The sequence below is a fragment of the Panonychus citri genome, unplaced genomic scaffold (assembly GCF_014898815.1).
Source record: "Panonychus citri isolate SS breed McGregor unplaced genomic scaffold, ASM1489881v1 Contig00023, whole genome shotgun sequence".
In the NCBI taxonomy this organism is placed as follows: Eukaryota; Metazoa; Arthropoda; class Arachnida; order Trombidiformes; family Tetranychidae; genus Panonychus; species Panonychus citri.
Genome location: NW_026515428.1, coordinates 753,750 through 771,713, shown reverse-complemented (window position 1 = coordinate 771,713; position 17,964 = coordinate 753,750). Strand labels below are relative to the sequence as shown.

At 31.5% G+C, this 17,964-nt stretch overlaps 4 protein-coding genes across 4 annotated transcripts; all 4 read left to right on the top strand.

Annotated features, from left to right (window-relative positions):
• Positions 1–2,388: 2,388 nt before the first annotated feature.
• On the top strand, positions 2,389–4,933 carry LOC128396675 (uncharacterized). Its single transcript, XM_053357295.1, has 2 exons — positions 2,389–2,759; positions 2,836–4,933. The coding sequence occupies exons 1-2, from the start codon at positions 2,679–2,681 to the stop codon at positions 4,306–4,308; spliced, it is 1,554 nt and encodes a 517-aa protein (XP_053213270.1). The 5' UTR covers positions 2,389–2,678; the 3' UTR covers positions 4,309–4,933.
• Positions 4,934–6,415: 1,482 nt separating this feature from the next.
• LOC128396602 (motile sperm domain-containing protein 2-like) lies at positions 6,416–9,149 on the top strand. Its single transcript, XM_053357209.1, has 2 exons — positions 6,416–7,248; positions 8,560–9,149. Exons 1-2 carry the CDS (start codon positions 6,776–6,778, stop codon positions 8,969–8,971), a joined length of 885 nt encoding a protein of 294 aa, XP_053213184.1. The 5' UTR covers positions 6,416–6,775; the 3' UTR covers positions 8,972–9,149.
• Positions 9,150–10,361: 1,212 nt separating this feature from the next.
• On the top strand, positions 10,362–12,936 carry LOC128396598 (GATA zinc finger domain-containing protein 14-like). Its single transcript, XM_053357206.1, has 2 exons — positions 10,362–12,430; positions 12,629–12,936. Exons 1-2 carry the CDS (start codon positions 10,450–10,452, stop codon positions 12,901–12,903), a joined length of 2,256 nt encoding a protein of 751 aa, XP_053213181.1. The 5' UTR covers positions 10,362–10,449; the 3' UTR covers positions 12,904–12,936.
• Positions 12,937–13,625: 689 nt separating this feature from the next.
• On the top strand, positions 13,626–17,401 carry LOC128396599 (forkhead box protein N2-like). Its single transcript, XM_053357207.1, has 5 exons — positions 13,626–14,834; positions 14,970–15,139; positions 15,305–15,399; positions 15,835–15,925; positions 16,039–17,401. Exons 1-5 carry the CDS (start codon positions 14,139–14,141, stop codon positions 16,673–16,675), a joined length of 1,689 nt encoding a protein of 562 aa, XP_053213182.1. The 5' UTR covers positions 13,626–14,138; the 3' UTR covers positions 16,676–17,401.
• The last annotated feature ends 563 nt before the right edge of the window (positions 17,402–17,964 follow it).

The window sequence follows — 17,964 nt, the reverse complement described above, 5'->3', positions numbered from 1 at the left end:
ATGAAGATGAAGATGATGATACTAACTGATGAAAATGTTTACGAAATTAAATTTTGAGTTTCAAGTGACATCTATTATCTCTCGTTGTAACTTAACTTTTTAAGAATAAGTTTAATTATTATTAATTGTAAAGCTAATCAATCTAATTTGGTTCATATAATATATGATATAAGAATTCAATTCTCCAAAGTGATAAAAGGTCTGAAATTTGTCGGGTTCTAACCTCGAATTTGAAAAGGCCGCCCAAGAAAATATTTTCCACCACAGGAAAGTTTGACACCAAAGGTTCATGATTTTCGTTTTGTGGTTGTTATTAACAAGTTGTTATTGGAATAAGTTCTTTCAAATAATACGATAAATCAATTGTTTCTTTACAATGGAAAACACTTTCTCTATTTTCTTTGTGGCTCCTTATATTAACACACCTAATAACGATCACTCCACAAAGAATGACTTAGCCGATGCCAATGGATTGCTTCATTCAAATATTTTGGACTGTGTTGTTGAAGGATGTATGCAAGATGGATATCGCGTCGAACTGGAACTGGATGGTCGTGCTCGCTGGTTATTGGATAAAACTGAGCTGAAGATCGCAAGTGAGGAGCGAGTTTTACCTGCTTTCGATTCGGTAAACATAACTGAGAATATGGATTGGTATAAATATCGATCGGGCGGCATTAAGAAAGTTTATCTCCAATATGAAGACGATCTGATGGCGAAATTCGGTGGCAACCGCGAAGTAGTAAATGGTGTGGAGCGTTTAGTGGTCCATCTCTAAAACACTTCTAAATGTATGAATCGGCTGAGAAAAGTTTTGTATTTCGATTGACCTCTTCAAGTATTGTCGTAACAAGATGGTGATTCTAACCGATGAAAATGATGAAATTGAATTTGGATTTTGAATCGACATCTATTGTCGTTCATTGTAACTTAACATTCTGAAAATAAGTTTAATAATAAACTGATTGGAGAATCAATCAATTGGTTCGATTGATTTAATTGATTTTCTTTCCTACAATTTATAAGAAACAACAAGATGAGATTAAGAAAATTCAACATTGGCATCGGATTCTTGACCTGATTATCTTAATTAGCGCAACAATCGGTTGTATCTATCAGACCATTTTGGTTACCGCCATTTACCTTGAGAAACAAGTGATCACCGATATAAGAATTCAATTCTCGAAAGTGGTCAAAGGTCTGACATTTGTCGGGGTTGAATTTGAAAAGGCCGCCCAAGAAAATATTTTCCACCAAAGAAAAGTTTGAAATTTACACCAGTGTTGTGTGATACCGATAGAAAGTATTGATTGAACGTATCGGTTTGATTGTCTCAGGCCCCCCGGGCCTTTTTTTGGTCATGGTGACCCTTATTAGCGAAGACCTAACCTAACCTAATTTAAACAAACACAATTAACTGAATAATTAAGTCCATTTTCATATGTAGCTTGAACTTTAAGCCGAAAAAAACAGCTCAAAGTGAAGATATCGAGCTGACGGACATATCTTATGCCTTACCCGGTATTGTCAAGCGAAAGTATCGATAATATTACTCGTGAAAAAATTATCAGCTCAACACTAATTGACACACGTTTTGCGGTTGTTATTGAAATAAGCTATTTCAAATATCACAATAAATCAATTGTTTCTCTACAATGGCAAATACTTTTTCTATTTTCTTTTTTCCCAATGACATACCGGATGACGAACACTCCACAAAGAATCATTTAGCCGGTGCCAATGGCTTGAATGAACGCCATATTTTGAACTGTGTTGTTGAACTCTATAGATTTGGATATCGTGTAGAACTGGAGCTGGATAGTTTTGCTCGCCTCTTCTTGGATCAAACTAACATGACGATCGTATGCGTCGGTACAATTTATGCAGCTTTCGACTTGCACATAACTAGGAATACGGATTGGTCTAAATTTTCATCGATTGGTGTTAAAAGTATTTATCTCCCTGAAGACAGTGATTTGGCGGTGAGAACTCGTGGAAGACTCGATTGGTTTAGATGTGGTGGTCCGCCGTGGCGTTTTGTGGTACCAATAACCAATATCTTGAGCCGACCGATCTGCCCCGATCGCTAAGACATTCAAACTGGTGTTTCGCTGGAGCCATTTGATCATTGGCTAAGTTGACCAAAGCCAGTTGATTAACATATCACTCAGCTAACTAACTCTCTTAATTTTTTCACTTTCTCTTACCCATCAATAAATTTTTCCCTTTGGAATCTCATCATTTTTCAGCAGCTCGAAATTGAAGAGTTGAGGCTGCCTTGAGCCGAACGAACCATTTAATTTACTTGATAATAAAACTGATTGGAAAACTAATCAATTCAATTTGTTTCCTTATTTATTGATTATTCACCTGTAAATGATTGGTTATGATTAATTTTTCTCGTCTAATAATAAGAGGAAAAGTTTTTCTTGTGCTCTGATTGATTGGGTTTCACTTTTGTATCAATATTGTAGGTTACAATGATTAGTTAATCAAGTTAATCATGTTGATTAAGGTTAACCTAGCCCTAGGTAACTAATTCAAATCAAAACAATAACCATAGGGAATATTGATTAAAAGGTATTACATTTGTATTTGCTTTTCATTGGTGATCAATGAAAGACAATTTAAAATTTTTGCTACTAATAAGTAATAGTTGTTAATTATAATGTTTAATCATGGGCTCAAATTGGCAGGAATCAGTGAGGACAATTGATACAATTGAAGAATCGATTTCACCAAAATTAAAGCAGCAATTGGTAAGTTAGAAAATAACAATTAGAGTTTAAATTGGTTCGATTGCTTTAATTGATTTTATTTTCTACAATTTAAAAGCAACAACAACAAGATGAGATTAAGAAAATTCAACATTGGCATCGGATTCTTGACCTGATTATCTTGATTAGTGCAACAATCGGTTGTATCTATCAGACTATTTTGGTTACCGCCGTTTACCTTGAGCAACAAGTGATTACCGATATAAGAATTCAATTCTCGGAAGTGGTCAGAATTCCCGATCTATCGATTTGCCTTTATTTTTACAATTTCGTTGACTATCATCGGTTAAAAGCTCGAGCACCGAAAATATTTTCCCGTTTAAAGATACAATTCCCTTTGGTAAACAATCAAAGTCAATTCAATGAATGGAAATTTTCATCTGATGCAATAACCTTTCTGACCATTGAATTTTCCCGTTTGACCATTAAACAGATGATGGAAATGATGCCCGATACCGAACAATTAATCGCCAAAGTAATACCAACACTTCGTCAAATTGACCTGGTAAACAACATGAACATCGATGAACTAAACGATTGCCTTGTAAACACATCGGTTAAAGAGCCATACATATGTATGACGATTAATTGTCCAATTTTATCGGTTCGACAATTACAACAAAAAGATCTCGAACTGACCAAATACCTTGGAACGATAGTATCGATCTACTTTAACCACGAACTATTTGTAACCACGGAAGAGTATTATGTTTACCTTCACCCGACGGGGACACTTCCCTATGGTAATCAAATGTCCTCGGTGACAATTGTCAACGAGGGAAGTGCCCATAAGTTTTTCATTGAATACAAAGGTTTCGAGGCGAACCTTTTACCTTCACCTTATACAACCAATTGTAAAAATTATTCGCAAGTTGGTTTCAAGTCACAAGCTCACGCACTTGAAACTTGTCGCAACAACGTTTCCCTTGAACGCTTTGGCTGTGGATTTTATTCCGATGTGATGCCAACAGGTTCCAATGCAAAACTGGCCACTTCCGATTATTATCTCAACTATGATGATCCAAAACGGCGAAAGTTAATCAATGAGATTTACGATAATTGTAGTAAAATTTACCCGGAACCCGATTGTAAGCAGAAATATTTTGTCCCAAGGATTCAGAAAGTCGCTCGAATCGATTCATCTTTCACCATAATCTGCCTATCGTTTCCCACCGAGCCCGATATAACCAATACTTGTCTACCCAAGTTACCACTTTTCGAGTATCTTATTTACATTGGTTCAATTCTTGGAACTTGGTTCGGCTTTAGTATACTCGATTCGGCGCCCATGATTTTCAAAGGTCTATTTGACTTTTGTCGAGTTCTAACCTCATCTAAACCCGCCAAGGGACACATTCTAAGAAATGAGAGTAACAGTAATTCAACTCGTCAGGCCAAGTTTAGGGAACGACGTTCAAGCTCAGCTTCTTGGAGAAAGTTCAGAACTTCAATGAAATCGGTGAAAAAAATTCGACCCCATGTTGAATCTCAAGTATTTTCACTTGATCGTAATGATTACATGAGAAGATGATGATTAGCTAATTGTGATTAAACTCATTTTCTATTATTATTATTCTAATCAATTCATTTTCTTTTCATCCAATTGATCATCTTAATTGCTACAAATTTATTATTCCAAGTTAATGTCAAGGTTAATTAACTGATTGTTACCACAACTAAACAACTATTTAATTTGCTGTTTCTTTAATCACTCCTTCAGATTTGACCTTAATTGGATCATAATTGATTGTTATCAATTATGTACATAAATAAATTATTATTATATGATTAGTGTAACAATCAATGTAATTAAAAACATTGTTTCTAATTGTTGACTAACTTTCCTTATAAATTATCATGCCATCAGCAATGACAATTAAATTACAATCAATTTCAGTCACAATCAATATCTAAATTTGATTCAACTGTTAATTGTTGATTTGAATTTTTTAATTTTCTTTCAAATAATCCAAACAATTAACATTGAATTTCAGTAATGTTGAGACAAACAATCAACTAATTGTTCAAAGTGATATTCATTTAGATAATTAATTCTAGTTATTATTTAATTTCCAGAATTTAAATTGTATTAATAGTTAGTTAACTATATTTCCAAGCTAAATTGTAATTAAAAGTTTGCTGGCATTTTGTTGTTATCTAATTGATTCAATGATTACGATTCACAATTAACTGGTTTCACTATTTAACTTTTTAATTTGGTTTGGATATTAAATAAAATTGAAAACAAAAAATATACTTTCAAGTGATTAGATTAATTTACCCTGGAGTTAAATTGTTATCAGATTTGGTATTAAATTGTCATTACGTAATCACTAGCAATTAATTAATCACTGACAAAATGTTAAAGGTAAAAAAACAAATTAATACACTAATTGAAAAACAACAAGATTTAAATTGTTGAGTGTTTGAAATCAATAAAATTTAAACAATCAATGGTAACAATTAACAGTTACAATTTGTATTATAATAGTAATGGTTAAATTGAATGGTGAATTTAATTTCTGGTTAATTGTTGACTTTTGAGTTTAATCAACCTCACTTGTCAAGAGGTTGATAGTCAAACAATTAAGGCTGATTAACAATTAAATCAACATACTGGTCCTTTTGTCCGGTCAATTATTTGGACTGGACACTTGATGATTAGTTTAATGACCGATCATCAAGTTGATTGTGACAATTAAACAATCAAAACGATAATAACAATAAGAAAAGTTCACCAACAATTAACAAATGATTTACCAAATTGTTTCCCTTTTGATATTTATTGATTTGATTTGATTTTTTACTTTGGTTTTTCCTCCTTATTGATTAACGTAATCAAATTAATATAATCACAGAACTGAATCAAATTTGATTGCTCAATTTAAATTGTTAAAAATAACCACTGACAAAATCAATTTCATATAAATAAAGAAACAGTTAAACACAAGTTAACTTATTAGGTCCCAAAAATAATTTACTAATTTAGTTAATCATATAAATCGGAGGCAACAATCAAAATGATAATTCAAATTACCAGAGAGTTAATTAGCTAATCAATTGGTGAGCAATTATGATTTTCTAATGATAATCTGAGATTTTTTTTTCTTCAGTCAAAATCAAATCAAAATCAATTGATTGTTACATGATAAACAACTACAATTATCTATGGGAAATTGTGATAACCAATGATTTAAGTTAATTGTTGTGTAAATAATTTACTGATTATCACAATTGAACAACGAAAAAGTCACAACAATTTATTTATATATAAAAACGAGATACTGAAAATGAAATAGCCAAGGACAAATTAAACAACTATTACAATCAGAATTAAATTGTTCATAATATCAACAACAATTAACGATGATGTTAACAACCATTATGAGAGATGAATTAAATTTGGAGAAATTAAATTGGATTGAAAGTTTTTTTTTTCTAAATTTTGAAAAGTTCGAAAAAAAAAGAAAATAAAAAACTTTCGATTTCAACCTTGAACCATTTGAACGTGTTCGAAGTCAGAAATTAATATTCTATGATTATGATTGCGATTATGATTAAAGATGATGATTAGAAAAGAGGAAAATCAAGTTACTTGCTTTCGGCTAAATTGTGAATAAAAAGCAAGTTGATGAACAATTTGAACGATCATTCAGTTGAAAGTTTCCCTTTGATAAACTTTAACAATCAGTAAATTGTTTACAATCAAAAGTACCAACAGTAACAATAATCCTCTTAATCCACTTAATCCAAGTAATCCACTTTCATCTTATAAGTTAATTGCGTTTCCTCATCTTGTGATTTAATTGTTTCCATTTTTATCTCAAAAAGATAAACACAATTAAGCTTGATTAAGTTTTCTCATTTTCCAACAATCAACACACGACAATTGATAACAATCAGCTAATCGCTACTACCCAACCTTTTTTCATACCACATAACAGGATTTACCGATTAACCTTTAACCTTTTCGTTAATCTTTACTCTTTCTCATCATCATGGTTAATAATTCAATGAGTGATTCTGATTCTGATTCAGGAGGCGGTGGAATTGATAACAATTTATCAGCCATGATACAACAGATAAGGTCAATGTTTACCGAGGAAGTGAAAACCAATGGTCATCTTTATGATCAGATTGATATTGACAGAGTGATCAGTGATGATTATACAATTGAACGATATCTTAAACATCAACGTGATGATATTGATAAAGGATTTAACATGTTAGTTGAATCAATGAGATGGAGACACTCATTTGGAGTTAACCAAATACAATTAACTGATTTTCCTAAGGAATATTTTGAAACCGGTGAGGCTCATCTTTACACCGAGGATCAGAATGGTGTATCAACCGTTTACGTGAGAGTTAAATTGCACAAGAAGATCAATGAATTAAGTTTATTGTCTCAAAAGTTTCTCGTTTATCTGTTTGAACGATGTGAGATCGAAGGCCGTAAATCGGGTAAAGGGTAAGTTCAATTATCGTCCAACCATTAACAGTTGATTTCTCTCCTTTAATCAATGATTAACGATCATCATGATTGATTAGAAATACCAAATTTACTGGAAAAATTGATTTTTTGGATTCTATTAACTTTGATTAGTTTACTTTTTTGTTTTGTTTTCTCAATTGCTTGTCACTTGATGATTGATAATAATCTAGGTTGATTTACTAATTATGATAACAATTAGTGTATTAAAATACAATATTTAGTATTAGATTTGCCTTTTGGTTTATTAATTGTTAGCTTTAGACTTGTATTGTGTGTGTCTGTTAATTGTTGTTGATTATGATGATGATGATGATGTTGCCTCTTTATTGTATTGAAAACTAAATTGTCAATCTAATCATGTGATGGATTAATTGTTTAATCAATAAATCAAAAGATCAACTATTTCCCTAGGTAATCAATTGAACTGTTTATCCCTTAATCATGTCAGATAATAAACAATTAAGGAAGATGGTAAGAACTTAGAGTAATTAATTAACGTTATTTATAGTAGATTAGTAACAATTAACTAATATGTTTTTTCCACCAACAATTAAAACAAAGATCAAACATTTCCATAAGGTATTGATAATTGAATCATCATTATCGTCGTCATTGATTGTTTATAAAGGGTGTTTCAGAAGTAGAGAGACAACTCAAATCGTTATTATCCATCATCTGTTGCAGCTAACAAATTGTAAATTTCACATTAAAAAGGTACGAGTTTAAATTACACTTTGAGCTTTCAATCATTCAAATTGATAAATGGCTATTTTATTTTACGCCATTTTGTCTTGATGTCGAACGAAAGTTTTGCCAGAGATTTTCGCTATTTATGATATTTTATTCATAATTATGATGAAATCTTGGAACTTTTTTTGTGTAAAATATTGAGTTCTACATTTCTTTAATATTTTACCAAAAAATTTCAATCAGTCAAGCCTAAGGCTAATTATTTAGTTTATCTGTGAATTGAAATGATAAATTTTTCTATGGGCTTCGATTGACCATCGATTTGGCGAAAACTTTTATGTCGTAGCTCGTTTACGACACGTTTTTCGGACATAATACAATATAAGGTGATGAAAATTTTATATTAATAGAAAGCTCTAGTTTCAAACTTGATAATGTTTCTGAGAAAATCTGTTGAGTTAAATTGTCTCTTTACTTCTGAAACACCATTTAATTAACTTTTTTGCTTGATAACCTGATTTGGATTAGATTGATTGTATAGACAAAGGTAATTTATTTAATTGTTTTTTCAATTTTTCTCTAATTAACCTTAATCAGCTACGGATTAATCTGGGATTGTTATGGTGGTAATTTGTTCAATGTTGATATTGAATTGTTACAATTTCTGACCGGAATTTGGATTAACTATTATCCTGGTGGGACAAAGTACATTTTACTTCACGAACTACCCTGGATTCTTAGGGCCATTTACCGTTTAGCCCGTTCATGGATACCTGACAATTTACGTGAACAAATTTGTTTCGCCTCGAAAAATGATATTGGCTCATTTATTGGTACCAAACAATTACCTGATTATTTACGTGGCGAGTGTAAGGTTAACTATAAGAAAGCACCTCAGGTTTGTCAGCCCATGAAAAAGTTCATAGAAAATGAAATAATTGAATCTGAAGGAGGTAAAAAGTTTCTTGATCATTATAAATCTTACCTGGAGACGCCGTTCAAAGTTTGATTTACTCAATTCAAATAAACCATATCATCATTGATTAACAATTGAATGGAACGATGGCAGCTACAATTTTCTTATTATGATTTAATTTAATGTTGTTTAATCTACTAACTGCCTGAATGAATTAGTAATAAAATAAAAACCAACAGTTGATAAGTGTTGTAAATCCAACAACAATTGATTTCTTGATTTGATAAATTTTCTTTCCTACAATTTACAAGCAACAACAACAAGATGAGATTAAGAAAATTCAACATTGACGCTGGATTCTTAACCTGATTATCTTGATTAGCGCAACAATCGGTTGTATCTATCAGACCATTTTGGTTACCGCCGTTTACCTTGAGCAACAAGTGATAACCGATATACAAGTGTGATATATGTATTAATAAGAATTCAATTCTCGTAAGAGTATCATGTTTACTTTAACCCCACGGGTAACTTATGGGCCCATCGAGATAAGTGCCCATAAGTTTTTCATTGAATACAAAGGTTTCGAGGCGAACCTTTTACCTTCACCTTATACAACCAATTGTAAAAATTATTCGCAAGTTGGTTTCAAGTCACAAGCTCACGCACTTGAAACTTGTCGCAACAACGTTTCCCTTGAGCGCTTTGGCTGTGGATTTTATTCCGATGTGATGCCAACAGGTTCCAATGCAAAACTGGCCACTTCCGATTATTATCTCAACTATGATGATCCAAAACGGCGAAAGTTAATCAATGAAATTTACGATAATTGTAGTAAAATTTACCCGGAACCCGATTGTAAGCAGAAATATAAAGTTAATACACATTTGTTTTGTTTTCTCAATTGCTTGTCACTTGATGATTGATAATAATCTAGGTTGATTTACTAATTATGATAACAATTAGTGTATTAAAATACAATATTTAGTATTAGATTTGCCTTTTGGTTTATTAATTGTTAGCTTTAGACTTGTATTGTGTGTGTCTATCTGTTAATTGTTGTTGATTATGATGATGATGATGTTGCCTCTTTATTGTATTGTGAAAACTTAATTGTCAATCTAATCATGTGATGGATTAATTTTTATGACTTTATCAATTTTTTCCCCGTCAACAATTAAAAAATTCCGTGAGGTATTATAATTGAATCAACATCATCGGAATCATTAACTTTGTGCATGGTAACCTGATAGTGAGTAGATAAATCAATGAGTTTCCATTGGATAACGATAGTTATAACGGGGATAGGCTGATGTAAAAAAATATTTTATGAGAGAGATAATAAGTGAGTGAGTGAGTGAGAGAGAGAGAATAGTTGAGAGAGCTACTCGGGTATATAAGGAAGGTTGTTGAGCAGTTATAATTTTTTTTACTTCGTTTTCTCTTCTTTAATAAAATCATTATTATCATCATCATCATCATCTCTCTCTCTCTCTCTCTCTCTCTCTTTCACTCACTCACTCACTCACTCACTCACTCTCTCTCCTTCTCTCTCGGACTCTCATTCCTAAATGGCGCTCTCAACCACTGGTATTCGTGTCTCCGTTATTGTAAAAGCACCACCTTCACACTTTTTCCCACCCTCTTGTAATATTAATAATAACTTAACCTCCGCCTCATCCTCATCTTTTTCTTCCCCCTCTCTAGCTCACTCATCATCGTCATCATCATCATTATCACCTTCTTCTTCTCGTCGTCTTCGATCATCATTATTATCTTCATCTAATTGTTCTGATTATGATAGAGGCGTGTCAGATGAAATATCAATGATGAAACGTAATGATAATCTAAGATCGCGACGAAAACGAAGGGGATTGATGATGGGACGAGGTGGAGTTATCGGTTATCACGTTATATCAACAGATAACAATTATGATTATTTGGTGAGGGGAAAAAATTCTCATCATGAATATGATGTTGAGTATGATGATGAAGATGATTACGATGATGATAATGATTGTAAACTTGTTGTTGACCCGATAGCCTATGATGTTCACTCTGATCAGGCTTTAGACTTGGTAATTAAACGTAAACGACATTCATCTTCATCTAATAGTAGCAACAATCATCATCCTCATCATATTTCATCATCTTCTGGTTCAGCATCGTCATCATCTAAACGACCTCGTCCAAATCACCAGCTGATAACTCATTTCTCAGATGATGAAGTTCATGAAGAGGAAGATTATTTCGGAGACGATTTTGATGAATATGACCCAAGAAGTAACCTAATGAACGACCATAATCATCGTTCATCATCTTCATCTTCATTTTTATCATCAACATTTCCAAATATTCACCATAATTCACCTTCTTCTATGAATCATCATCATAACTACCATCATGATGATCATCAACTTAATCAAGTTCTAACCAGTGATCATGCTAATCCATTGTTACTTTTGAAACCTCCTTCATCACCTTTACCACCTCCACCACCACCACCGCAACCTCATCATCAACAATCATCAACAATTTTGAACAATCAATTCAATAACCATCATCGAAATCAATTTAATAACAATTATAATACTTACTCATCTGGAAATCATTTCTATTCAAATTATAATCAAAATTTAACTAATCATTATAATCATCATCCTGTTAATCAACAATATCACCATTTTAATCAATCGTTTGAACCAAGTTTCAGTTTAAGTGATCTAATTGCTGATTCATCTTCACAATCGTCTAATTGTTCAACAAATTCATCTAATTTCTTTAATTCCAATTTCTGTTCAAATTCTTTTGGCTTATATAATTTACCTACAGATATAAACAATCAAACAATTAACACTAATAGCCAACAGCATAATCAACAAATAACATCATCATTACATCAAAATCAACAAAATTCAAGTAATTATCAAAATAATAATCAACTAGTAAATCAACATCAACAACAATCAAATCAAAGTCAATCAAATTTCACAAATTCATTAGCAAACAATAATATTAGCAGTGGTAACAATCAACAACAACCAATTGATTCAAACTCAAATTTTCTACAATTTTTAACATCTCGAAAAATTGTTGATACTAAATTAAACAATCACCATAATCATAATCATTACCCCCACCAACATCAGCAATTAGATACTAATTCAACGACAACAACTGATAATAATAATCACAATTGTAATGAATCAACTTTGGACTTGTTACAATCACAATTCATCAATAAATCACAAGCAATTAAACCTCAATCATTGTCGTCCTCGTCCTCTTCATCCTCGTCATCCTCATCATCATCATCCTCATCTACCTCCTCTCAACAAACTAATAATAATAATATGATTAAGGAAAGTCAATTAATTTATAAACCACCTTTAGGATCAACTAATTATCAACCTCAACAATCAATTCAAAAGAAAAAAACTCAACCCGTTGACGGTTCAATTCGTCGTCGAACCTACAAATGTACCTACGAATCTTGTACAAAAACTTATTACAAAAGTTCACATCTCAAAGCCCATATACGAACTCATACAGGTAAGAAACTTGAAACAAAAAACTCGTTAATCAATTTTATGATAATTCTAATCGATTGATAATACGAATCAAAGAGTAGTACTTCATTACTCTTTGATACGAATCTTTTTGGCTTTTTCCACTCAAAGTTACCGCTTTCGGTTTCATCTAATCAACTAATTGTTTCATTTTTTTTCTCCTTCTTCTTTAACCTATTAGGGGAAAAGCCGTTCATTTGTACTTGGGAAGGTTGTGATCGTCAATTTTCAAGATCTGATGAACTATCTCGACATAAACGAACCCACACCGGGGAGAAAAAGTTTGTTTGTTCAATTTGCTCGAGGCGATTTATGAGAAGTGACCATTTAACTAAACACGTTAAGCGACATTATGTACAATTAAATTCTAACACTGGTGCCAATTTAATTCCATCTCCTTGTGATAATTCCGATGTTAACTATGTTGATAATATAAAAAGAAATGTTTTAAAATAATAATAAGAATTAAAAAAAAACTCGAAAAAAAAATCAATCGAATCTCCAAAACTTTTTTTCCTCTTCTTTTTATCAAAATTTTACATTGTTAACTCAATTAGGTTAACCATTATCTCTCTCCTTTCCTATTGATTTAGTTAATGAACTACTTAAAATTATGGTTTAAGCAAAAATTAGTCAGACAATTACCGGTAGCTGATTGTTATTACGTTGGGAATTCAAATGGAGTTGAAAGAAAATTATTCAAAATTGACTCGATTATTTTGTGGATTTACCTTAATTGTTGATTCTTTAACTTGATCAGCTTGGTAAACATAAATTATTTTAAAACGAGAAAATTTTGATAATGATTTATACTAATTAACTATAAATTATTAGTTAAATGAATTGAATTTGGAGAGAAGAGAAAAAGTTTATTTAATTTAGTATTTATCTAAATCAAACAAACTTTCGATAAGTTAACAAAGAATATTTAACTTAGGATAAAGATAACCAATCAATTTAGCTTCTCATATTTTTGATTGTTTTTCATTCTCAAAAGTGATCAATTACTTTTGTGGAATCGATTTTTTATTTTTCCATTTTTTCATCTCGCGATTCAAATTTGGCGCCTTTTTCCAAAGATCGGGTCCCAAGTTCAACTTTCTTGGATTCGAATACCAGTTGGTTACATTTGTTTATCAATTTCGTTTCCATGACAACAGTTGAATTATTATTGAAATTTTTTGTTCTTATTTTCGTTTTTTTGTTTTTATTATTCTTTATTGTTCTGATCATAATTTGTTTTGCTCTTAAATTGTCGTAAATTGTCCATTTATCGTTAATATACACCTATTGATGAATATCAGTTGATCGCCTTGAAAGAAAATTTTTCGTTTTCGATTAATTTCTCTGTGGATTTTTTTTACTTTCATTCTGCTTTTTTTTCATCATCTTCACCTTGACCAGTGATTTTTGATTTTCTGAATTTTCTTGCCTTTTCGCTTCTTTTTTATTGTGTGTGTTCAATAATTCAATTCATTTAAAACTCTACTTGAGACTATCTATTGGTTTCTATTCAATTGTTTACTCTAAACTCGGTGAAAGAGAGAAAGAGAGAGAGAGAGAGAGAGAGAGAGATTCGGAAGCAAAGAGACAACAGTTTCTACGGGGAATCCTTGGAATTGGTATTGATTCATTTAGTGACAAGCAAATTGCTATCAAATTGATTTGGTTACCAAGTAACTTTCTAAACAATGGGTTTAAATGATGGTATTAGTAATAAAAAAAGTAACACCGATCTGGACGATGAAGGAGGTGTTAGTGTTGGTGAAATTGGTGTAACAACAATTGGATCAACAGTTGGTGGTGTCGATGATAATGATGATCTTACCAATTTAACTTGGCTTCAAGATCGTAACCTATTGAAAAGTATGACCTCAGTGACCAGTAGCGGAGATAAAGGAGGAGGTAAAGGAAGAGATGGAGGTGGATTAAGTGATTTACTTGATGATCATTTTGGAACAGATGATTCAGATTCTGATGATGCTTGTGGAGATACTTTTACCAGTAAAGATAATATTGTTCATTTTATCAAAGAAGAAAATGAAAATGTTTATCCTGATGATGTTTGCTCTTCACCAGAAGATGAAAGTTGTTCAATTAACAAAGATGATGGTTCAAATCTTCCCTGTTCAGTTCCACCGGTGCCATATAATCCTAAAATTCACATTCACGCTAAGCCACCCTACTCATTTAGCTCCCTTATTTTCATGGCAATCGAATCATCCTCATCAAAAGCATTACCTGTTAAGGATATTTATGCATGGATAGTTGAACATTTTCCATATTATCAAAACTCTCCCAGTGGTTGGAAAAATACTGTTCGACATAATCTTTCATTAAACAAATGTTTCAAAAAACTGGACAAAGGAAAAGACGAACTTGTTCCCGTAAGCGATTGACTAACTTATAAAGAAAAAAAGAAAAGCTAAAAAAAAGAAAAGCAAACCAAATCGAATCGAATCAATTTTCTCTTTCGTTAGATAATGATGATAATATTATTTTCTCTTCTTTCCATCATTTAGATTGTTGGTAAAGGTTCCCTTTGGTGTGTCGACCCCGATCTAAGGCCTAATTTACTACAAGCTGTCCGACGAACTCCAGCTCACATCTATCCTTATATGTCAACAGCTAAAACGAACTTTAAAATAACACCAATCAATGAGCTGACCTCTTCTAAAAATCGAGGCTTAAAGTAAGCAATCAACATCAATTTGAAGTTGAAAATTTACATTAACAAATTCATCTTACAACGTTGCATCTAACTAACTAAGTTTAACTTTGGATATCTTGATCCAGTTTGTAAGATTTATCAATTAACTGTAAATTATTTGTTTCTCTCTCTCTCGTTCAATTGTAGTGACTCTCGGAAGATTTTAACTTTTGACCAAATACCTCAAATTGGAAACTCACCTTTGTTGGGCAAAAGATTATTGATTCCAATTATAAATCGAGGTTAGTCTTGAATCTACAAAATTGTGGTTTCCATGTCACCAATCGATTCGTTTTTCTACATCGTTAATTGTTTGGCTATTCCTATTACCTTAATCCAATTCTCCCTCTTTTTTCACTAGGCTACCATAGTTTCTCACTTGCTCACTCACCTTTCCCATCTACCGAATGTTACCTTTCTCCCGCTCTCTCTCTCTCTCTCTCTCTCTCTACATTTTTTTTCACAAACATAGAGACGGATCTTCACAACTGAAAATGTTTCACAACCAAAAAGACTCGTTTCTATGTTGTTTCCCAAATTTAATATAATCTTTTTTTGTTTTGATTATCAGATTGTCAAACTAATAACATCAAATTATATTTGGTTACTTACTTATCTTCTTCACTTTCTCTCTCTCTTTTTCTCCCACTCCTTCCATTACCATCTTCCTAAAACAGAATCTGAAGAAGCTGATGCCGCTCAATCGATGTTAACCTTAACTCGTTACAATTCAGAAGAGAGCAGATCTTTAATCACTGATGTAAAAAGGTATCAATCTAAAATTATCAAGATAATTTTTTTTTCTAATCATGGCAAATCCGAAAGATATTAATTATTATTTTCTCTTTGATTTTTATTATTATTTTTTTCTGCTCCAACAGTGAACCATCAGATAAAACTCTTGATGATAATGATGATGATAATTCAACAATCTACAATAATCCAACTGATGATCATAACTATTTCAGCCGATCTAATGAATCAAAGAAACAGAATACTAAATTATTAAATGAAGCTCAAAAATCAATCAACTCAGAAACAACAAGCACCACAAAATTAACAACAACACCATCAATAATCAATCCAATAATTAGAGTAATACCAACACCACCAACATCCCTGACAATACAAAAGCAAAACCAATCAACAACTGAATCTAACAATTTAACGGAAAAAGTACCAATTAACACTGAAAATAACAATAACAATAATAATAATGGCAGAAAAAGTCGAGGAAGCGTTTTAATGAAAAGAAAAGTTGATGTTAATGATGAGGATGGACTCAAAGGAGCTCAAGCCTTACTTAATCTGGCAACTCGAGGATTAGAAGTAAAAACAAAAGATGATAAAACCAATCAACTTGCACCAACAATACACCAACAACAATCAACAACGATAACATTACCACTTTCACCACCATCCTCAGTGAAAAATATAATTGATAATGTAACAAAAAATTCAGTGGATATCAATTCAATTGGAATGATAAAAAAACGCCGAGAACGAAGCCAAGATTAACCTTAATCCCTGAAAACCTTTGGACAACAACAACTATAACAAATCCCTCATTTAAGAAAAAAATATAAATATATTATTATAAATATTGTTTTTGTTTCATGAATTCAACATGTTGATTCATGAGTTTTTTTTATATTTCAAAAGACTCAAACTTATCATGAAAGAAGAAGGAAAAAAACAAGGAAAAGTAAAAAAAAGAGGAATATATATATATATATAGAAATCATTTCTTTCGAGTCAACCACATCATCGTCATCATTATCATCATCATCATCATCAATAACAACAACAACAACACCTCCACACCATGACTTGTATCATTTGGCCTGAATTTGAGGTTTTGTTTTCCTTATTCAACTTATTATAAACAAACAAAAACACTTTTTCTTATACGATGATGATAATGATTTCCAACGATATCGTTAAACTTTAAATCGAACAAAAAAAAAGACAAAACATGTAAATATGACATGTCTTTTCTCTTCTTCAGCGTTTTTTGTTGTCTTCATCTTCATCTTGATCATCATTCTATTCATCATCTTCACCTTTCACCTTTGTTTTCTTCTTCTTCTTCATCATCAACTTCGCAATAAAAAGCAAACAGAAAATCTCAAACTTGGTACAAGATATGAAAAGAAACAGGAAAAGATTAACAATTATAAAATGGAAAATACAACAAAGACAATTAATTAAACAGTTGTAATAAAAGCTAACTGTAAACAAAAAGGATAATATTACCTGAAAAGAGAGAGAGTTAATTGTTGGCCATAATTTTTACAAAAGAGAAAAACAAAAAAGTTTTATGCAAAAAGAAAACAAGAGATTTCCAATCTGATTGGATTTTCCTTGGAAAATTTAATTTACTCGGAATGAATAGAAAAGGAAAAAAACATTTATTGTTATTATCAATTACCAATCAGAAAAAGAGATTAGTGATTAAACTAATCACAATTAAAGAGAGAAAAGGTAATAAACAAGTGAAAAGTTAAAATCTAAACTTTATCGTTTCGCTTAATTGTTTCATCTTTTTACCTTGTCAGAAATGGAAACACAATTAACTAGAATTTAATTTTACCTCATCGATTGTTGAATGGAAACAATCAAAACATCAACATTTCTGACACACTGACTTTGTTTCTCATAATTAATGAGCAAATTAATTATAAACTTTTCCATAATCATAACTGTTGCCAGAAAAAGAGAGTGAGACTGATTGTAATTTTTTGTTTTCCTTTCCCATTCAAACAATCAAACAGGAAGAATAACAATTAACAGTTTCAAAACATGAA